The sequence below is a fragment of the Lygodium microphyllum genome, chromosome 16 (assembly GCF_053477565.2).
Source record: "Lygodium microphyllum isolate KBCC chromosome 16, Lygodium_microphyllum_v1.1.10, whole genome shotgun sequence".
Taxonomy (NCBI): domain Eukaryota; kingdom Viridiplantae; phylum Streptophyta; class Polypodiopsida; order Schizaeales; family Lygodiaceae; genus Lygodium; species Lygodium microphyllum.
This window is the reverse complement of record NC_141150.1, coordinates 103,234,065-103,257,865: the sequence shown is the minus strand read 5'-3', so window position 1 is coordinate 103,257,865 and position 23,801 is coordinate 103,234,065. Positions and strand designations below refer to the sequence as shown.

Genomic DNA, 23,801 nt, shown 5'->3' with positions numbered 1-23,801 from the left:
AATCTTTATCGGGCCAATCAGACAACTTGGAGGTAGGCAGCACTTCTCCTTGCAGCAAATTCTCCTCGCGAAGATCAGGAGGGCGCCAAACTGCAAAATGTAACATCTCCTGCCAGGATGCAATCAAATGAGAAAGGAGAAAAGACTAGGAGACATAACTAGGCCTTGTAGAGTTAAGCACATGCCACCAAGAAACTTAAATAATTGTGCTACCGTGAGAGATAATAGTATTTTCTATTAAAAATTTTGCAATATCTAACCAAGGATGACTCTGTACACACAATGCCTACAAAAGTGTGAGTCTCAAAGCAACCCATATGCAAGTTAACATCCAATAGAGCAGCTCTTCCCATCCTTTTAGGAGTAGTCACATACTGCCACGAAATTCACATCTAGCCCAAACGATTCCCTTTCTTTCTCCACAACACAAAGCGAATGGGGGACATCCACATCAATAGGATAACCCAAGTGTCAAGTAATATCTCCTTTAGAAATCACAACTCCTTGCCAACCCAAGACTTGCAAATCACTCTAAAGCAAAGGGATTCCACGTAGCCATTGCCTGATTAACATTAGTACAATCAGCCTTAAGGAACATGAAGGAATCATCAGCCAAGGATTGACCCAAAAGTTGGGCACCACTAGGGCGAGTGACCAAAGAAAATAGCAAAGGACTAAGAGGCCAGCCTTGCCGAAGAGACCGAGACAAGAAAATTTCATATGTGATCCCTCCATTAAGTGCAATACAAGCCACAACACCTTGACTAATGGTATCAACAATGGAAGTCATGTGTGGACCAAATCCTATGGTGGACATTAGTTGCCGTAAGGACCAGCTGACATGATCAAATGCCTTTTCAAGATCAAGTTGAAGCAAAACAGCCTGTTGACCTGAGGCTTTGGCATAATCAATACCCAATTGAACATTCAAAATGTTATGCATTATATTCCGTCCCTTCATGAAACCATATTGTCGTGGATGAACCAAGTGTGGGAACACTTTCTGCAATCTATTGGCAATAATTTTAGAGAAGATTTTATACAAGCAACCCATCACAGAAATTGGTCTTGTTTCAAAGAGGTCGGAGAAGGAACCTTAGGCAATAACCAAATCACAACATGAAGAGGAGATAGTGGAGGTGGTTCTGAGATATGTTTACTTGGGGATTACATTTTCAACACTGAGATTCACTTTGAGGAGAATAGCAGAGGATAGGTTGATATGAGGCTATGCGACTCTAGGGTCGATAGAGAGCCAGTGTGCACTCATATAGTTTCAAGAGCCTCAAACAAAGCTCTGGCTCTTTGACACTTTGGTCACACTAGCACTTCTGTATGGGACCCCCATATGGGGATCAAGCCTCTACCACACGAGTCACAAAGGACCAACCACTGCCTAGGGGGAAGGATATATATGAGGGGTGGGAGCAAATGGAGAGACCCGTGGCACTAATCATTTCACGGATGATTCGAAGTATGCCCTTGGTACCACATAAGATTATCAAAGCAAAAGCGAGAGCACCACCCATAGTCGTAGAGGCCCTCTTCTAGACAATGACTTTCTTGCATAGGCTTTGGACCTTGCCAAGACAAAGACACGCTCGGCTTGCACTAGAGTCATCTAGACAGCTAGCATTATTGGGGGATACTGAGTGTTGGTATGCCCGAACAAAGGCATGGTTATAGTTACATGGATGACCTCCCATCACTACAATATAGCTTGGATTGACCTCACTTGGAACTCAGTCGAGAGGAGTTGAACCACACCATCAAGATGGACATTATTCAAATACACACAACCAAGATATGGGTGACACCTATTAGGGATTTGGGGACGAAGATGGCTTTCTATCAGAAGCGTCTTCTACACATATCACCCGATGGCTTTGTTGTCTAACCAAGATACATGGATACACACCTCTCTCATGGTGTATGATGCGCTATCGGATAGCTCCGTACATCCTCACACTAGCTTCGAATCAAGACAGGTAGATACGGAGCGGACTCTCTCCTCCAGTGGGAGAGCACTAGAGGATAGGATTTGCTAGCTTTGTTAGCTCGAGCCAAAGACGGAGGAGCACTAATGGAGATGCCCAATGTACTATAAGATCCAAGGGTGCTTCCATTGCTTGTTCACAGGGGGATTTGGGCCACTATCCAGGGTTATGGATTTCCCAGATCATCAAAGATGTCTCGGGCTCTTCTTACTAGAGCTACGCTGCCACAAAGAGCACCTCTTATGAACCTTAGCAGAAGAGACATGGAGCCACACACCAATGCACTCATGAAGTTCTATAGAGCATCAACTACTCCCTCCACTATTCTATAGAGCACTTATCGGTCCCCCGACCGACAGTCCCACCATGGGGGACCACCTTAGGCACAGCCATAGAGAGATGTAAAGCCCATCGCCCACACCTAGCTGGTCCACACCCTCACAAGAGACATCATCTACAAACATAGAGGTTACTACACTACTATCGAGGGACCCTACCTTGCCACTTCAGCCTCTTTATGCTAGATAGACCCACAAAAGATATCGTGGGATGAGAGTGCCTCATGAGCAATAGAGATATCATGGGATGCGAGAGCCTCTTGAGTAGTTCCACATTGTATCTGGCTTAGACATCATTTTGTACTCATCAGCTATGTATTGTTCGGTGTTTATTTTCAATTTAGTTAGTCATAGCATTAGATGAAAGCTTTCTTGGGACATGGGAAATTCCCAAACTTCTAAAATGTAACATTTTGGTCTCATAGGCCAATTTGGCCTTTTGTAGACTTTAATATAACTTTCCTTCTTCTCTCTTTCTTTCTCTCTCTCATAAAACTATTCAACACTCAATCTACTTCTCATGCTCTCTTCCCTCAACTTACAAAGCTCTCCTTTATTCCCTCAAGCACTAAATGTTTGTAGTTTGTTGTTTTAAGTCTAAACATGAGTATAGGCCAAAAAATTATTTGTAGAAGACGACTTTTTAGTCCGATTAGTACCATACTAACATTGGTTGGTACTAATCGGATGCCATTGAATGTGACAACCTTGTTCCAGGCATGCCTATTAGATGGATTCATAGCCTTTTCTGGTTTGCTGGTCATCTGCATTCTATTTGTTTCTGATGTTGTCAGCATTGTCTAGCTTCCTCAACAGTGGCCTCGATGTGAGGTTTATAGACATCATCTTAATGGGACATGCATTCCGCACCTGACCCCTACATGTTGGCTAGTCATCCACATAATTGATTATCCTTACGTACAAGAATCATAAAAAAATAGAGGGGATTTAATTGGGCATCTTAATACATCCACCCTATCTAGGATGGGATGGATACATGGGACTTTGACATCTATGTAGAGCTACATACATTTTGGCATTATAGACCTCCAGATTCACTTTTCGTTAATCCCTTGTATTAGACTATCCCTTGTTATTTCCTCTTGTATCACTGTGTTCCTATACATGGCAAGTATTGTTTTCAACCTTACTGTGGGGTGATTATTGATACAATTTTTCTTGTCTAGGGAAAAATAAAGGTCTTTTTGAATCTGCTGTAGCTTAATGCTAATGTAAACCTGTGCTGTTCTACACATTCTTTCTAAGAACTTTGTTTGTTGGGGTCTCTTCAGGATTGGATCTCTCTTGCAAAGGAGGTACAACTAATATTAGAAAAATACCCTGAATTGACACTGACGCAAGGTCGAAAGGTTTGTGCTTATTTATTTCGTAGAGTGACATGTTTGTTTTATGATTTCAATGGATGTTTTCACAAGATAGATATGTGTTTACTGTTGATTTCATGGCCTGATTATAGTCACTGTGCATTTAGTAGACTCCTAGTATTCAAGAGCACGATTGAAGACTAAACTAAAAATCTGAAATAGACAGTAGGCCTCCACAGACACCCACCAGTCATAACTAGTCAGCATATGAGTCCCTTGCAAATTGTATTAATCAATCAACACAAGCTGCAAGCATGCCAGCACTACACAATCCTTTGAGCATCCACATGCCTTTGCTCTTCAATCCTCATTCCTAAAGCAACAAAGAACAAGATGTAGGCTGCAAACAGCAAGATCCCTCAATAGACAGTTGCTGTTCATAATGGTGAACCAAAGTAAAACAACTAAACAGTGCCTCACACATGCCCACATGCTGTATTCAATTCAAATACGTGTCTGCACAAAGTTTGGACAGCAGTCTGTCTTCTTTCCTCAGAGAAAGGAAATTCTAGAAATAAATCTCCTCAGGACAAACTATCCAAAGGCTAAGTACAGTGTACTAAACCACCCTGTGTAAGGGACTTCCAGAACAGATAATATAGGACAAAGGGAAGTCTATCACAAGGCCTAAATGAATAACAAATCAGGAGGTCTGTAGTGCCAGACCATATGTGGCTGACAGTGACAGAAGGTGCCAGAATCCCAGGTCCTGAGAAAAGTATGATCGTAAACCCTAGTAAAACAGTCCACCTTCGGATAGACAAAGCATGGCCAGCAAGCTTGATGGTTACAGAATCTTTCCACACGATAACCAAGACCAAATAAAGTCAGTACCCAGTAGGAAATGAGAAAACAGTGGAAAAAGAAAACAACCAGCCAACATTGTAGATAGCAACCCCCCTATTCTCCTAACAAGCCTTTCAGCCATAGAAACAATAACTGGGTCACCCAGAATACCTTTATTTTTTATTCCAATTCAGGTGTTCAAAGTCATGTTGCTAGAGTGAGAGGTCTTCTCCATAGTTTGATCTTGTTCAGCACACAGGCCTTCTCCCTCAGGAGGATTTAGTCCCCTGGCATATGGCAGTTTCCTCAGCTGTTCTGCCATCTCTTTAGTTTTTGGTGATTCTTGTACTCTTGTACTTTTTCAATAATTTATATAATTACTCTTTAGGAATTCAGAACGAGAGAAAGACAGAGAGATGGAGAGAGCCGATGGATTCCGGTCACCAGTCTGTTGAATTGGAGAACTTGAAGCGTGCATGATCACTGGTGACAGTCATTGGTGGTTGATTATTTCATGATTCTTAGAGCTCAAAAGAATAACATGGAAAGAGCTATGGAAGCTCAAGATTTGTTTGAGTTGGCATCAAGATTTCATATTGGTACTCAAAAATTACTTTGTATTAGCCACTTGGAAAAACTTTGGTTAAGTTTGAATGATGGGTCAGATTGTTTAAAGTATGATTATTTTCAAACATATGGGTTATGTGGTACCAAAGCATTTGTTGTATTGAACGTGCATTTGTATGAGAGATAAACTTATATACTGGAAATCTCAAGGCTTAGAAGCCAAGACTTCAACATGAAGGACATGCTATAGAGAGGCCAAAATCTGCATGTTTGCATGAGAAATCCCCCATCTTCTCAACAAATCTTTTGCAATTGTTTGCCAATCTTGTTACTCCTAGAATGTTCTATGAGAGAGTTGATTGAAGAGTGAATATATCTTTGTTTTCCAAGAAAAGAGAATTCTATTGATAACATCTCGGAGAAAACCCCTTGAGGTAAATACGAAGTACAAGAAACTCTGTGAAGAGTAACTAAGTGAGTACAAACAAGTCTTATCGAGATGGTCTCCCTATTTTTTTCATACCATAATAGGCTGCACCAATGCATCCAGGATCCAAGCTAGCAATGGTAGAAAATAGGAAATCGTACTATGCGTGAGACTTTGTGCTACTTGAGATAAAGATGCAAATATTGTTATATATGCTTCATAAATCCTTTTTCTGAAAGAAACTGAGTAGAATAGCAAGTTTTATTGCAGTATTCCTCAAAGTGAAGACTTTGTTTCTTTCATCAACTTCAAGAGTACTTCTACATACTGATAAGACACATAGTTGTAGCCCAGTCCAAACTCAACAAAATGGACTCTTCCGAGCTGCATACTGTAGTAGAGGAGTACCTTGATGTGAAACATGCATTTATTTTGAGATCGTTTGTTCAGTATGGGGCATGGCTGGCTTTGAGATGTGCTGTGTTCTTACCACGCCCATGCATGTGAGACTTCATGTGATCTATTGGTTTGTTGCTTAGTGGTAACTCTGAAACCTTTTATTTTTTTGCATATAGCTTTACATGACAAACTATTTTTTGAATTCATTCTTGTCATTCAAGTTTGGTTGTGTTAATCTATTCTACCCCTATATATTTATATGATAGTTGATTGCTATTTTACATGAATCTTAAATGGGCATAATGTTTACCATGGATTTTAAATTTCCTTCTAACAAGTTAGAGACTCAACTTATGTTTCAATAGGTATTGGAGCTCCGACCAAATATAGAATGGCACAAAGGGAAGGCACTAGAGTTTTTATTGAAGTCCTTAGGTAAATCAATTTAGTCAACCCAACATTATTTTATATGTGCTTATGCCCATGTATTAGTCTCATATCATCATGCTCTCTAAATTTAGATGCTCACACTATTGGAATTTATAGATTTTCTAATAGATGAAGTATGCATGCTAATGATCCAGGCTTTGAGTGATGTGTTGAACAAAGGATTAATGAATTGCACATGAAGCTTTTCATTTTAACTATGCATACTTTGCCCTCATTACGTATGTATTTTTGCTTCCAAGATTAGCCTTATAACTATCAGACTTATGAATGAATGTGATGCTTACAAGGCTAATCACTTTGCACCCATCAGTTAGCGTTATGGTCACCACTTCTTCATTGGGCTCTCTTCCTCAAGCCATCAGGATCCTCTCGATGCACAAGGGTTTATGCTCCAAACGGTATGCTACATGCTAGCCTCCAAGGGTAGTGCTTCATCTTTTGGATACCAACCACCTTGCAACCGACTGCCCCAAGACTCAGCAGAACAGATAGATAGCTGGGCCTCATCTGACCTCTGTTCAGAATGGGGGTAGAACTCATTCCTCACATGAGTGAGAGAGAGTGGTGTAGGAACAAACCACTAGACAATGGTGCAAATAGAGACAGAGACAAGGAGTGAGACAAGGACAGGAGCAGAAACCTTGAGAGACAATGGAGAGTGTGATCACACAAACCCCAAGCTTGCTGCTTACAGAGACGCAACAATAGCTGCACCATCAACACTCATGGCAGAAAAGATGGTTATGCCTGATCCCTCCTCTCCCAGGTCACCAATGATGATAGAGGAACAGCCTGCTTAGACACCTAGGATGGCACCAATTACTTTACCATCTAGGATGATAACCACATCCCCTCCACCTGGGAATGAGCAACACACACACATACCCCTCCCCCCAAGCCATCTACGACAACACTTGATGTGCTTGGCACACGTATGGTTGTCCCGATAGCCCTGGCTTCCACCAATTAGTTGGACTCTAACGTCCCAGCAATCAGTAGGAGTGAAGCATTTCTCTTAATAAGGAGAGAGAGGAGGATATGGTTTCACAAATACTATCCATCCATCGGAGGGGGAGGAGGGAGCAAGGACAAGTTGGATACATATTCAGATGATTCTTTACACTCTTGTGAGTTCCGCTCTCTTCATGAGGCTATAGAGATTGTAGCATGATGTGACATGACCGGTTTTATACGAGGCAACAAAAGAGACAAGCATGGGCTATGGAACCATGCCGGTCTAAGAGACTCGGTCACTCTGCACAAGGATCCTCTTATGGAACATTTGAGGCTTTGGTGGACAATTGTTCGGTGGAACCTCATGAGATAGGATCTTCATAGAGCACTGGTTGGAGATTAGTGAACTTCCTTATATAATAGGAACACCACCTCCCAAAAGAGAGGATTTCTAGTGCAATGGGAAGTTATTGCCATGCCCCTAACGGCTAGCAAGAGAGAACTCTCGACTAACGGACACATGTACACACTTCTTAGACCTCAATTGGTCTCTTCTCTAGAGGGGATATCCTTCTAGCAGTCATTGCAACCAACAAAGATAGTACAATCACTTTTCCGATTGACTAAGATGGACGCCTCCAATGAGAGGACTTGGATCGCACAGAGTTCACAAAATGCTCGAGACAAATGATCAAAGTAGTGGCATACTATGAGAGAGAGAGAGAGAGAGAGTATATTAACGTCTCTAAAAGGCCAATGTGGCCTATGAGACCAAAGCAGTACATACAATGATGGTGTGTTTCTCATCTAGAACGAGAAAAAAGATGAAAAACATGCCTATAAGACTGAAAAGGAAATGAAATAGTGTCCCATAAAAGGGAAACATGTCAGTGATCTGAAAGTGAGAGTAGAGAAAGGAAAACTCTCCATCAATGATATGTCTGTTCTCTAGGGAGGTGTATCTCTGCATAGCTAAGGCGTCTTGGCATCTGTCTCCTGTGGCGCTCAATGATGGCTTTAATTTGTCTGTGGTGTGGATGTCTAGGCCTTCGTCCGGGTGGACGTGGGCGCCTAGACCGGCTAAGTGCAACTGCTCTATCCAAAGGGACACCTACAGAAGATGAGGTCCAAAGATGATGTACTCCTGTAGGCTGTGTGGCCGTAGTAGTGGTATCTGCCATACTCTGTCGTGTATCCATGAAAAAGTCAGTGACTGCTCTCTGTCTATGTGAGCCGAGCTGTGGGGGCCTCCTACTCCGTAGAATTGTTGCTCTGCGCCTCTGGAGCTCCAAGAGGAAAAATCCCAAGCATCTCTGATCCTCATACTGCATGATCCGTCTTAGGGGTCCAAAACCCTCTCGAAACAGACAGTGGTATCTACCTCGTATGTCGTAATATACAGTGCATCGGCAGATGTAGTGTTCCTCTGTCTCTGGCTCTCTGTCGCATAGTGGGCATATGCGTTCTTCTGTCTGTATACCCTCCCATCTGCCTGTCTCAATCCTCAGGTGGTGGGATGAGGTGCGGATCTGACCAATAGCTGTGCGTAGTCCATGAGGCAGCTGTGTGTCCATGTAATTGGGTCGGGTGATGAAACCATCCTCAGATACCTGGAGGAAGTGGGTCTGGTAGTGTGCCATCCTCGTGCCATGGGGCGAGGGGGGTCGGATCCAGGTCTTCTCCGTATCTAACTTCAGTATGTCTGCTCTGATCACATGGTTTAGCTCCGATCGGCTTAGGTCAAGTGTAGGGCAATCCAGGCTATAGTCAAAGGGGGGTAGTCTGTCAATCTGCAGACCATGTAGACGCATCCATGTACTCATCTGAGCATACCAACAGTGCCTGTCACCGTCTGCTGCTAGTTGTCTAGAAGAGGCCAGGGCTAGCCGTGGGTATCTATCTTGGGGGAGCTCCCATAGTCTATGTATGAAAGTCACTGCCTGAACCAAGGCCTCAGCCACCATGGGTGATGCCCCCAACTCAGCTCTGATAATCTCATGTGGGGTCGAGCTCTTCGCTCGTATCATGCGTGAGATCATCATGACCAGTGGTCTTTCCATATGTTCCCATCCATCATAGTATTCCTTCTCTGGTCCATCCTGGTCTCCCAAAGGCTGTCTCCTCGTGTGAAACAGACTCGGACCCCAAATAGCTGCCCCATATAGGAGTGTGGGTGTAACCAAGGTGTCAAAAAGCCACAGTTTGGTGCGCGGCTCATGAAATTGTATGTGAGCACATTGCCTCTCCAATGCCCCTAAGGCTGCATATGCTTTTGCCAAACGAGCCTCTGATGTCTCTCTCCAAGAGAACTGTGGTCCCTTCAATGTGATCCCCAAATAAACATACTGCCTAACCATCTCCACTGGCTCTCCGTCAAAAGTAAACTGGTGCTCAGCTCTTGTCACCCAAGCAGCTGAAGTGTTAAATACCATAACTTTAGTTTTCCCAAGGTTCACCTTAAGATCTCTATCTCTGCAGAAAGCTGATAATGCATCCAAGTGTCTATTTAGTCCCTCAGGTGAGTCAGATATAAGTACAATATCATCGGCATAAAGCAGTAATGGTATCAGCACTCCAGCTAGGCTGGCTCCGACCCCACCTGTCCTATCCACATATTCTGAAATTTCATCTATATACAGCCCAAAAAGTGTCGGTGAAAGTGGACAGCCTTGTTTCACCCCAATGGTGCTATTGACTGTATCTGAGATACCCTCAGGTGTTCGTACTCTGCCTGTCACTGTCTCATATAGGGCATAGATACTCCACTGTATCTCTACGGGCATATCGATGTTTTGCATTCTTTTCATGAGTCTAGCACGTGGCACTGTGTCAAAGGCCTTGCGAAAGTCCACAAAACAGCAATAGATCTTTTTCTTGAATGCCTTGCCTTCTTCAACGATTGCCCTCAACGTAAAGATATGGTCTAGAGTTGTATATCCCCTCCTGAAGCCAGCCTGGCCTTTTGACCTCAGGCCATGCATCTCGGCCCATTCACTCAACGCTTGTTCCACGATAGAGCCATATATCTTGGCCAGCATGTGTCCAATCATGATAGTTCGGTAGTTACTAGGTAGCGCGGGGTCTCCACACTTAAAGAGCGGCACAATAATATGGTCTGACCAACAGGTTGGAAATCCCTCACAAACTGCCCTATTAAAGATGTGAGCCAGCGTTGGTGCCAGAATATCACAGGCATGCGTGAAGTGTTCAGCCACTAAACCCTCATGGTCTTGGGCTCTTCCATTTTTCAGCTTCCATATGGCATTCCTCACTTTTTTTTCTGTGAAAAATCTGCAATTTGCTGGTCTTGAGGTTGGGGGGAGTGGCATAGGCTCTTGGCCAGGGATATCATAGAGTGTGCAAGCATATCCATGCCAATCATCCGGTCTAGTAATTTGTAGGGGTGGCTTGCTCTCATGCATCTTTTTCCATGCTCTCTTGCTGTCCTGCCCCAAGAACATGGAATACATTTCTGTTTCTAGTCTGCTCAGGTATTCCTACTTCTTTTTGCGTACCAACCGTCTGAAGAGTGTTCGAGCATGCTTATGGGTGCATATACCAAGTGCCAGCTCTCGCTGAAAACGTGCTCGTGTCTCTCTGCACTCATCATCATACCAGCCATTCTGTGGAGCATTACCTCGTGGAGGTTTATCTGACGGTGTAGTGTGTGGGAAAGCGTATGCTGCTGAAGTGTGTATTATCTCGGCCAACTGTCCTGTAAACTCATCCAGAGAGGCATGTGTGTCTAGCTCCCTCAATGCATCTCGCACAGTAATGCTGTATATGTGTGAGGTCGCTTCCACAAAATCATAGCGTGGTAATTTTGGTATATGTGACTGTGCTTCATGTATATGCCCATATTGCATTGTGAAAGCTAGAATAGCATGGTCTGCTACTAATCCATTTGGTCTGTCCGAGATTTCAAAACTTTTTATGTCAGGTAGCAAGTTGGGTGATCCAATCAAATAGTCCACTGTGCTTGACCCCTTCTTGTTATTCCAACATGTGAAGCCATTAGATCTTGGCCACTGTGGTAGCCCGTTAAGGATGGCCAAACCATGTGCACTTCCCAGTGCCAGTAGGTGTGTTCCATATTCTGTTCTCTCTCTATCTTGGGCTGATCTAACTAATCCCACTTCATCTAATGCAATATCTTTGAACATCTCATCACTAGTGTCAAAGAAAGCAGATTGGTTGTTTCCTGTGCGTGCATTAAAGTCTCCTGCTAGTAGAACATCCCCAATTCTCATGTATCCCATTATGTCCTCATATAGTGGTGTATACGAGGATGCCTCTTTAGGGGCAAACTTAGAGTATGCAGGGGGAAAATAGCATATGGCAATATACATGTCGCGAGTTCTGCTTGTACGTAACCTGATCCACATGTATCTTGCCTCTACATCTCTATGTACCACTTGGATTGTATCTCGGAGCTCTTCTCTAAATAGAATTGCCACACCTCCTGATCCCCTCGTCCCTCCAGGCCGTCTAGGCTGAGGGCGATATACACTTTCCCATCTATATCCATATACATCAGGTAAACGGCTGTCTTTACATTGATGTGTCTCAGTATACATAGCAATGTCTATACCTTTGAAAGTATCCTCAAAATAACCTACATCTGTCTTAAGGGAGCCATTGCAATTCCACAGTGTGAACTTCAGGGTCTCATAGGCCGCGCACCGTCATGCCGTCCTTTTCTCTGTGATGATGACTCTTCCATCTCTGTATACAGCCCATTTACCTGCTTTCCGTGCCTCTAGAACCCGTGGCATATTTTCCCTCCTGTGGGCTAACTGGGCTGGGGTGAGGTCTTCATCTAGGTAGATCTTTTCTCCTTTGAGAGCGATCCTCTTAGAGAGGAAGGCTCTCTTCTTTCCCAGGTCTCCAAACTTCAAGATGAGGACTTTTGTTTTTGTGTCAACCTTCCCGACTCGCCAAGCCCCAATGATGGGTACATTTGTAGCTCCAATTTTGGTGGCAAGAGCTGTAGCATCTTCAATTGGGGAGCTTTTCTCGTCTAGTCCAACCACTCTTACGTGGAGTGCGCGTACCCGCCTTTTTGCCTCTTCTTCCAAGGTGGCATTCATGACTTCCACTTTGTTGCCATGCATTCCTTTGTTCTTTTTTGCCACATCTATCCATTCTGCATTTTCTTTGACGGTATTCTCAACATTCTCCATTTTCTTTTGGGTGCCTTCCACCACACTTGGATAGGTGTGCATGTCCTTTTTTAAAACATCCATTTCTTTTTGTAGTTCCGGTGTGGTTTGTGGTTCCTTTTGTGTGTCCAGTTTCTTTTTGCATTCGTCTAGTTCTTCTTGTAGATTAGAGATCAATGAGTCTTTCTCTGCCATGCGTGCATCCAAAGTTTGTTGCATCTCCTTTTTTAGTTCTTCCATCATTTCAGCTCGAACCTGCTCTTGTATGTCCTTTTCCATTTCCTTCCTCATGGTACGTATTTCAGCACGGAGTATGGTCAACATCTCCTCATATAGTGTTTCATTAATTTTGTGGGATGTCTTCCCATATCTACTCGACCCTGGAGAGACATTCCAATCTCGGGTTTTACGCCCATAGGTTTTGTACCTCGTGTTCTTTGGCGGTGTATGAAACATTGTCTCCATGGCTGGTTTTGTGATTCCTTCATTGTCAGTTTCTTCCATCGTAATTATAGTATGCGCTATAGCATAAAACTGTTTACAGTCTGGGTAGAGTAGTAAACCAGTGACATAAACTATCACTCTAGCATGAACTAGAGACAGTATGTCATAGACTGTCAATGTGACTGCATCATAAGATATGACTGTAACATGAAATGTTAATGTGCGTCAGTCTGAGATCACGTAGGTTTCCAGTCCACACAGCATGCAAGGTTCACATCAGTCTGAGTACATCTGCAGTCTCAGTGCATTCACAACGTCTGCATTCATGTCAGTCTAAGAGAGTGTCTGCAATCTGGGAGAGTGTATGCATACGTCACTGCTGCCACGATACATTCACAGTGTCTGCATTCATGTCAGTTTGCATTCATGTCAATCTGAGAGAGTGTCTGCATTTGTCACTGCTGCCACAGTACATTCACAGTGCCTGCATTTATGTCAGTCTGAGAGAGTAAGTGCAATCTGAGAGTGTCTGCATTCGTCACTGCTGCCACAGTACATTCACCCAGGACACAGCAGACAAGCCAGCATTCATGTCATTCTAAGTACATTCGTGTCCTGCAGGACAGTGGTTGTCTCCCTGTGCAGAGACGTGACCTTGCAGAGCAGCTCCCTAGTGGCTGTCTGCATTCGTCACTGCTGCCACAGTACATTCACAGTGCCTGCATTTATGTCAGTCTGAGAGAGTAAGTGCAATCTGAGAGTGTCTGCATTCGTCACTGCTGCCACAGTACATTCACCCAGGACACAGCAGACAAGCCAGCATTCATGTCATTCTAAGTACATTCGTGTCCGCATGACAGTGGTTGTCTCCCTGTGCAGAGATGTGACCTTGCAGAGCAGCTCCCTAGTGGCGGCACTCACGACAGTCCCACCCGTCAGACGCTCGCTGTCAGACGCTCGTCCACGCCCGTCAGACGCTCGTTGTCTTGTAGATGGATGGAGACATTGGGCTGATTAGAGGCGGCCTCTACAGAGATTATTGTGGGATCTAGGAGAGTGGGTGTGGAGGGATCCATTTCTTTGTAGACCATGTGATGTCGGCGTCTTTGGCTACACTACTATTCTGGGGGGGAAAGGATCCAAATAAGTATTATCAAGGGATAGCCAACAGCCACCTCCCACCTCTCATGGGCACAGATTTGGTATATTAGACCATTTCTTATCAAACTTTTGGAGGAGGCTAGATGAGAACTATAGGTCTAGTAAGATATCTCTCTTACTATGGCTACTAGCTCATAGGAGCTTAGCAATTGGCACTCGACATATATATGGTAGGGATCTAGTGGCATGCGTGAGATGTGGTGAGCCAAAAGAGACCCAAAGACACTGCGTATGGCACTATCCCGGGGCTTAGGACATATGGAGGAGAGCCCTCGTGATGATATTCCATAGCATAGTAGAGACCATGGTCACAAATTGAGGAAGTGCAGCTTGGATCACAGATAGAGACCCAGCATGTGTCTAAGCCTTAAGGATGTTTAGAGGAGCCTTTTTCCCTCATCATTGGATAGCATTTTAGCAAGATTCCCACTCCGAACTACTTGCAAGCACAATGGACTCAAGGACACCATCACAAATGGTAGTTGATTGCTAGTATTATGGCTGGTTATATCTTGACCATGAGGTACAATCACGCTATAGACCTTCAAGATGTATCCATAGAAGAGACTTTTCCGAGGATTTGGATAGAGATTATGCATGCTCTCTACGTGAGATGGGAGAGGATGTGAGGCATCTCTACGAGGATGAGGAAGAGGAGACAGGCCTTCTGTAGACTTCGGACTTGGACACTATCTTCCATATGGCCCCTCAAATGGTCTAGCACTCAAAGTTGCCAAGGGTTGCTAAATAGAAGGTATGAAATGCATTTCATAGGTTTCGTATAGTTTTGTAAAATGTTAGAAACAGGTTTCATTTGAGATATAAAAGGGTATGATAGTTTTATATACATATACTGTATGACTCATGGATGTAGAAAACACGGCCCAACATCAACTTTAGTTGTAAAATGAGCCATCAATATATGCAATCATCATAGATAACAACTCAAAACAAGACTTTGTTAATCAATGTCAATATCCATGTCAACATGCCTAAGTAAATCCATGATAAATGATGATTACAAAAGTTTCAAGAGATTTAAGGTATGGCATTTGTAAAAGTTTAAAATAGGTGTTTCATACGTTTATGAAACGAATTTCCTAACTTTGTGAAATGGGTTTCTTGGAAACTATGCTAGCACTAAAGTCCACCAGATTGGTTGTTCACATAACCATTGTATTTGTGATGTACTTAGACACTCTTTAGAGAGTTTCTTATACTTCATATTTTCACCTCAAAATGACTTCTCCAAGGTTCTAGAGCTCCATTGGCACCACTCCAAGAGAGAAGGAAAGGTAGCTAGGATGTAGGTAGATTAGGTCACAATATATGTCACTGGGATGTGAAATTTTGAGATGCTTTAATCTTGCCAATAATATTTGATTAATTTATTAATCAAATGTGCAAGGTTGTTTAGCATATGTGATGCATATGGCAGTGATTTCATGATAACGGACCAAGAACCCCAAGGATGTAGTGGGCGTCAAAGGCAAAAGTTGTAATAAGTTATGCCTGACAGATACTAGGTGGTACCCAATGTCAGATTTGGGCCTAGACCAATTTATTGGCCACTAATGTCAGTAGTGACATCAGAGACGAGGCATTAATTAATTAATTAATACTAGTCTAACAGTCAATAACTGCTTAGGGATACTTGGAAGACAAATTGGTCCAGCCAATTTAATTTTCACTAGTGAAATTAATTTTCTAAGCACTAGAATAATTATTCAATTAATTTTTAAAATTAATATTTTAAAATTAATTTTAATAAGTTGGATAGTGCTGAAAAATGGAATTAGAAGGTTGCTACTTGGCAAAACTTGCCATACAAGTGGAAAAAACGTTTTTAGGGATTGGTGGACGTCTATTCCAGCCATTGTGAGAGAGGAGGTGGCTATTAGAGAGTAAGGTAAGGTTGCTGATTTTCAACCACCAAGGATCATTCCTACAGCAAGTGACAGCAATTTAGAGCCCTCTAGGAGCAGGCGACAATAGACCCAAGTCTTCTAGTGTAGGTGACAACATACAAGAGGAGGCAGCAATCTTTCTAGTGATCCTAACCTATAGGTGACAATTTACATGGTTGTTTGAGAAAGGCAACATTAGCTTTTTAGCGTTTCTTGTGATGAAACTCAAAAATTTCTCTCTCTACAACATTCCCTCTTATCCCCAACCATCTCTCAAGTTATCTCAACATTTCTAGTAGTTTGAGCCATCATAGAAAGAGATTTCAGTCAATCTCTACTGTAAACACTAATTTATAATAAAACTTTGATAGCTGTCTCAGGATGTGTGCTTAGAATTGAGGGCTTGGGACTTGAATTCTAGCAACTAAAATTGAGGAATTTCAGGGAGATTCAAGAGACCAGCCAACCAATATCAAATTTGGTGCTAAATTTGTCTTGCAAGGAGCAAAGTGAAGACCAATCCCCAAGCAAACTAAGGGGCAAATTGATTTGAAGGATTGTAAGACAATTTTGATAGCAAGAGACACTTGGATTAGTGAAGGAGATCAAAGGATCTCAATTGTACTCCTTCCATTTGCAATATAAGATAAAGAAATATCACAAGGGATGCCAATTTTGGGGCCAATAAGGTGTCCTCCAAGATTAAAGTGCTAAAGTGTGCATTTTCAAATTACATGAATTTTATTCTTGTCAGTGCTTAATCAGGTTATTTACCATCCTATCCGAGGAGGTAGCTGGTTTCAATATAAGTAAAAATGCGAGGGCTTTTTTCTAGACACGAATAGAGTAAGGGTGAATAAGGAAATTTTTTCGCACTACATGTCCGAGAGTGGACAAAGATACTTCAAACATGGCATTAGGATACTTAGGAGACCAAATGTGTCTCTTGCCCAAGGGCCGTAGGAGGTTGAGCAAGTGGCCACAACTTATTGCACTACCCTATTGGGGCTCAATGACTAGTCTTCCAAGTTTTAAAGGAGAAAGAGAGATTGTGGTTGAGCATTAGGAGGGTGGTTAGAGAGACTATGAGTAGAGACTTGATGGCCTCCTTTTCTCAAGAGGAACTTATAGCATTGCCCTTAGGAAAATGCCTAAGGGAGGATGGATTAGATAGGGCCTTCTTCTCACGCTACTAGGACATGGTCAATACATGACTTGTTGCAACATTTAAAGAGATTATGCCATCGAGAGAAATGCTAGAAATACTATCTGAGGGATTGATTCACCTCATCTCGAAAGGCAAGGGAGATAAACTAGAGATTACGTAGTGGAGCCTAATCACTTTGCTTGGAAAGCATATAAAATCCTTGCTAAAGCTATTAGTCTTATACTATTATCTCTTTTGATACCAAACCTCATCCACCTTTCCAAGACAAGTTTTGTTTGAGAGAGCAATATCCTAGAGAATATTTTGACCTTTTGGGAATCTAGAACTCTTGCATAATCCAAGAGACAAGACCTCATTGTATTATTTCTCGATTTGGAGAAGGCTTAGATAGAGTTGGTCAAGGTTTGCGGATGGCACCATATTGAGGATCTGTTTTCCAAAGCAGTGGATCAGAGATGTAGCGGCTCTTTAGTCCTCAACTCATAGCCAGATTCTTATTGGTGGTACTAGAGGTGATAGATTTGGCATTTAGAGGTCGGTGTGACAAGGATTCCCTCTTGCACCTCTTCTATTTCTAGTTGTTGCACAGGCCATGAGCTCTTTTCTGAGGGAGAGAGCTACAAGCATCCAAGGTATTAGATTGCCCATCCCAGATTTTGAGCAGCAGTTGGACCTAGATTTTGCAGATGACACAACTGTCTACCTAAAAGGGCCTTTGTAGCTGCAATGGAGGTATTTTGTAGAGCTGGGCCAGATTGGAGTCCACATGAGAATTTCATTGGTTTCCCCGCAGTATTCAGTGAGATACCTTAGTTGTCATGTGGGCATTGATATTGCATCAGAACAACAGTTGGCACCCTTTACTATTGAGCATAAGGGAGAAGCTAATGTATTGGAGCATTGTTAGATTATCACTAGGAGGGAGGTGGTTGTGACTAACCAGGTTTACACATCTTTTTGGGCCTTCTCCAGATCATGCATTGGTAGGTGAATAGCTTGTTAGGAATTCCATTTGGTTAGGTGGAGGTGGTAGTCATGCAAGGGCTAATGTAGATTCGGATATCATTATTCAGCCCAAATCTAAGGCTGGTTTGCATATCATTGACCCATATAGTCAAAGTAGAGCACTGATGCTGAAGTTTATTATGAGGGGCTTTTTTACAAATGCAAGAAGTTACTGCTATGGAGACTGAAGACCATTGTTCCTACTCATGGAGGACCATGGCAGCCCAACATCCATTGGATTTTTCAGCATACCAGCACAATAGGCCTTGGGAAAGGTTTTTGAGGTCTGATTTGTTGTATCTATTATATGGGTTTGGAGATTAGGTTCTCCAGCAGTTCACCACATAGACCAACTACTGTTGAAGAGATGCTGAGAAGGGCACTTCTCTTGAACCAGAAACTTAGGACAGAGAGTCCTCAAAATTGGAGAAAGGACCATCTTATCATGGGGGAGGTTCTCTTGATGGATAGCTTCTAAAATGGGAGAGTAGTTTCCTTTCTGGAGCTACTGGCTCAAGCTATAGTTGCCATGGGTTTCAAAAATGGGAGGTATGGAAGAGGTTTCCAAGGTTTCATACAAGTTTCCTAAAACATAAAAAACAGGTTTCATTCAAGATGAAAATTATTTTACTTTTTTATTCATATAAATGTATAAGTCCCATGAGCCACAGCAAAATACATATTGTACATAATTCAGCATTGTATATAAAACATAAGTGAACAATTAGTAGACCAACAATTTACATACACACAGCATACCATATTTCACGATTCATCATGTGGATTTCATAAATATAAAAGAAGCATAATGCCATAGATTAAAAACTGCTTAAACATAAAACTGCAATCAATCAATAACAATCCATGCCTTTATAGGACTTCAAAATTAATCCATGGACAAAGTGACATGTCATATGAATCATAAAAGTTGCTATTAAACATGTTTAAACTTTGAATACATCAATCTATAGGCCAACTTTGACTAGGCAAGAAAGAGCAATTTCATCCCACGTGTGAAACTAGGCCAATTGTAATCGTCACGAACCAAGATTTCAATTCAGCCATTTCCTACATTTCAAAAACATTTGGACATTTCAATCATTTCCTACCTGTAGGAAACGCATTTGGTGGAAACTATAGCTCAAGGACAAAGGCAGAGACTTTGTGGCATCAAAGGGGCTAGAGATATTATGGAGAGCATCAAGGAGGTAAGCACCCCTTGAGCAAAGAATTGACACAGATACCTCTTAGACATGGATTGGGCTCTTCACTAGAGGAGATATCCTTCTTGTAGTGGTGGCTACTAGTGAAGAGAGTGTGTTTACTTTCTTAGTATAGGAGGATGGCAGACTTAGGAGGGAGAAAAAAGATTAATTGGAGTTCTCAAGATGCTCTTGATTGAGGATTAGGGGTGTGGCTCATTGTGACTGGACTTGATAGTAGACCCAAACCCTAAGACATGCATGATGGATTGCAGAAGGCATTGGGCATATAGGAGAAGGCCTCTTTAGAGACAACAATGAGACCCTAGGGAGTGGTTATGGAGAGATCCATTTGTAGAGACGCCTAGGATGTTCCTTTTTTCAATACACCACTAGACTGGGGAGTTGGATAGAGATGAACTAGATCAGAGTGCTGCCAATGGCGACTCGGCATTGAGCTGCTCACCACCTTCCCTTCTGACATCTCGAGGAGATTGGAGAATAGTTTTAGACCAAGACATGTCTTACTCTTTCTTGAATTACGAATGCATAGGAGTTTAGTAGTTACGTGGCTTGTTGGCTATGGTAGAGACCCTGTCCCTTGTGTTAGATGCAGGGAACCAGTGGAGACAGAGATATTACATTTTTGCCCTAGGGCTTACGAGGTCTGAAGGAGAGCCATTAGGATGTTGTTTCATGGTATTGAAGACCTTATGATTGTTGCATGGGGGATGATTTCTTGGGTCACGAATAGAGGCTCAGCTTGCAGGTATGAAGATGTATAGACATCATTGTTGCCTTGTCTTGGGCCAAGTTGTGATCAAGATCACCGTGCCAAATTTCTCACAGATTGTGGACCTAAGGGCATTGTCACAGTAGGGAGCTCATAGCTAGGCATTATTGCTTGATACATATGGAACTCGAGATGCAGCCATGCCATGTCATAGGCTTTGAACATATCTACTACAAAGACTCTCTTTAGGATTTGGACATATATAGTATGGCACTATAGACCTCCCAAGTGGTTATTCATTCAAGCCTTGCAATAGACTTTCCATTGTTGTATAGATTTTTTGGTACGAAAGTCCCTTACAGGGCTGCTTTGTACTTTGCATTTTGCCTTGGGTCTCTTCTGAAGAGAGCTAGCTGATCTACCACACACTACCATGAACCAAGAGTCTTTAACTCTAATCAGGAAGATAAAATCCTCCCAAGCTACCTACTCTCCTCATCTAATAATGGCGATGCATGTGTCCCTCCTAGCCTCCAAAGCTTGTACCATACACCGACTATCGAATAACCACATGAGCTAAAGACTGACTGAGGATGGTCCAAATCTGTCTTCTTTCTTATCCAGGGTTAGGGGCCTAAATGACCAAGAGTCCGATAAGTGCCTCTTATAGTCTCACAGAAACGCATAAGGCCCTCCCTGAGAGCAGGACGCCCCAATCCTGTTCTGCGTTCAGCCGATGCTCTGTTGCCCACACAATTACTGACACCTGCCCGAATCTCTGACACCCACCACTAGAGCATCGGCAACAACATCCTACTACAGTGGGATATCCTCTCTTTCGACAAGTGATGCTACTATACAATAAGAAAGTCCATTGACCTTCCAAGCGATGTTCTATGAAGAACCCCTTCTCATGAGTCTCCAACCTTGGTGAAACATACACCTGACAATGCCTCAAGCTACATGAGAGAATCCTCATGGAAAGCGCATAAGTCTTTAGGATTAGCATGGCTCCACCACCCACACTTGTCCTCTGCCTCTTGGTATAAACAACAACATCCTGCTATAGTGGGATATCCCCTCTTTCGAGAGGTGATGCTACTATACAATAGGAAAGTCCATTGACCTTCCAAGTGATGTTCTATGCAGATCCCTTCTCATGAGAGTCCAACCTTGGTGAAACAAACACCTGTCAATGCCTCAAGCTACATGAGAGAATCCTCATGGAAAGCATGTCAGTCTTTAGGATTAGCATGGCTCCACCACTCACACTTGTCCTCTGCCTCTTGGTATAAAATCTATCCTGTCTCTTCCTTGAAATCTCTACAGCCTCATAAAGAGTAGGGATATCGATCAAGTCTAGGGAGTCATGTGAAGCTGGATTCTTGTCCTTTCTTTCCTCCCTCCCCTAGGTGGTCGGGATCTATGAAACCAACCTCTCTTTCCACGAGGAGAATCCCCCTGTACTGAGTACCAAGGGCCTGTGAAACTAGCAAATCCATATCTGACTCGACTGCAGTGACTAGTAGCTAGGGTGAATTTGCTAATGTCTAGCACTGCACAAGTCTTTGAGGAGGGTGAGAAGGCTGAAGTGTCTCAATCCACTGATGGTCTAGGCGAGGGGGATACAAGCAGCACTCTCTCTCTCATCACTGGTATTGAAGGTGTTAGTGTGTCTAGCACTGTCACACTTGACTGGGTGGATGGGAGTCCCTCGATCACTGATGGCCTAGGGGAGGAGAGTGCAGGTGTTAAGCTTCCCACTAATATTTCCTTTTGAAGCATCATATTTTTCTAGCTCTTTAAACAACCCCAAAAGGTGTTTTATTTTTTGTAGGACACACGAGACGCTCAAAATGTTCTATAAATAGGTACTCAATGTGCACTCCCACTTTCATTCCATGTTCCCACATTCAGTGGCGAGCTCTCCATCACCTTTATGCGCATTATCTTCCTCACTAGCCAGCTGCTCCAGCCTTAGAAGCTGCCATCCAGTGCTGCTATCCCTTCACCATCAACCAAGTGCTGCCACCCACAGGTGCCAACCAGCAGTCCTCTGCTGCCACCCAGCCAATACTGCTACTGCCAGTGCTACTACTAGCCTGAACTGCTGCTGCCCTCCCCTGTGGAGAACTTCTACCTGCTGCTTTTTTGTTCTTAGCCTTCATCCCCTACCGCTGCTTTCACCAATCATCATCATCTAGAGGATATGTTTTTGGTTCCAGAATGCTGTCCAGAATCTTCTTCAGTATCTGCAGCAATTGCCTACTCTCAAGTACTCTCTAGGTGGCTACATTTTTTCTGCCAGCTGCTCCTTGACATCATTTGTTATCATACTTTGCATTGACTGGCCCTCCATTGTTGCATTAATCACCCTCGGCTCTAATCCTCTGCATCGACATGTGCATTGGTGATTTGCTGCACTCAAGATCAGTACACAGAGTACGACTCTCTTCGGCACTCTCCCTCAACATACACCCACAAGAGACACTGGTTGTTGGACGATCTCTGCTCCTTGAGCCCACACAATAGTATCTCCTTCATTCATTCATCCATTCATTCATCAAATTCTTCTTCTCCTTTTCCATTTTGTGTTCTTGTCTAAGATCATTGTGTGCTAGTCATGTTTGTACACTCTCAGTGTTTTCTCTACAAACTCCTAGCATTTTTTCACATGATATTACAGCCGGTGCTCTTCTAAAGAGTGACTTGCACAACTATCTTGCAAAGCTTGGTTTGCGCGAGTGACACACAAGTAACTCATGACATCCTAGTCACCTTCTCGGGAGCCTATACTGCCAAATCAGGCCTCTCATTCATTGGAGTTTTAAGGTGGCATTATTATGTCAATGAAGACAACCCATCATCTCTCTCCTCTTCCTCAAGTCTACTGGATGTTGACTTCATGGAATACATGCATAGAAGGTGGCCAATCTTCCCTTTACACTCTGTCAAGAGGTGTGCATTAGTCAATGCATTTAGCTGGTGAAGTTGGCCACCTCTCAGGTTGGGGAGGACAGACTAGTTCTCAGATGATTTGTGATCCATCATCTTTATCGTAGCCAAACACGGTGTCAAGTTCATATAATCAATTTGAATTTTATGAGACAAAACCCTTCTCTATTGCTCCTTCCATTGTGTAGGAACCAATTATAAGATACTTCAAAGACTCAAACCTGTATCGATATTTACATGTTAATAGAGGAGGCTCTAGAAATAGAAGCATCTATACAGGTATACCTCCTACTTTACCTTTTGTTTCAATTGAGCATGCTATTGGTGCTACTCATTCCAAATTCCCTTCCAACCCTCCCTCATCAAATGATCATTTAGATTCTCTTTCTCATGCTTTTAGAAGCTAGGATTATACTCCCCCCTTACATCTTCTACTCTATGATCAATCCCTTCTATGTCTAGCACATTAGGCTTAGGATCTTTTGTTTCTTCTCAAGACTTCTTTTCACTCCCTCAATCTAGCTTAGATCCTTCACATCTAGTTGTTAGGTCTCGGACTTCAAGTGCATACTGTCAAAAGATGACGTACCAGTGAGACAGTAGGGTTTGCGGGGAGGAACATGGAGTGAACTCGGCAAACATGGAGAAGAGAACAGAAGAGAGAAGAAACTCTAATGAATGGAATGATGAAGTTCCGAATCATGGAGTGAATGTGATACAAGGGACCAAGGGTGCCGTAGCACAAGGAAGATGATGAAGAC

General features: G+C 42.8%; 1 protein-coding gene and 1 long non-coding RNA gene across 6 annotated transcripts in view; one reads left to right on the top strand and one right to left on the bottom strand.

Annotated features, from left to right (window-relative positions):
• The window catches only part of LOC148023180 (putative trehalose-phosphate phosphatase C), a 171,483-nt gene that overhangs the window by 112,305 nt on the left and 35,377 nt on the right, over nucleotides 1–23,801 (top strand). For all 5 annotated transcript variants that reach the window (XR_015693620.1, XR_015693619.1, XR_015693622.1 and 2 more), the window contains 2 exons: nucleotides 3,628–3,705; nucleotides 6,265–6,334. Coding sequence is in view for 1 of the 5 variants with exons in the window: in XM_087696154.1 (XP_087552280.1) it covers nucleotides 3,628–3,705; nucleotides 6,265–6,334 (148 nt within the window). In the remaining 4 variants the exon portion in view is untranslated. The remainder of the gene's footprint in view (nucleotides 1–3,627; nucleotides 3,706–6,264; nucleotides 6,335–23,801) is intronic.
• The window catches only part of LOC148023181 (uncharacterized), a 170,683-nt gene that overhangs the window by 111,584 nt on the left and 35,298 nt on the right, over nucleotides 1–23,801 (bottom strand). The gene's annotated exons all lie outside the window — the stretch shown is intronic.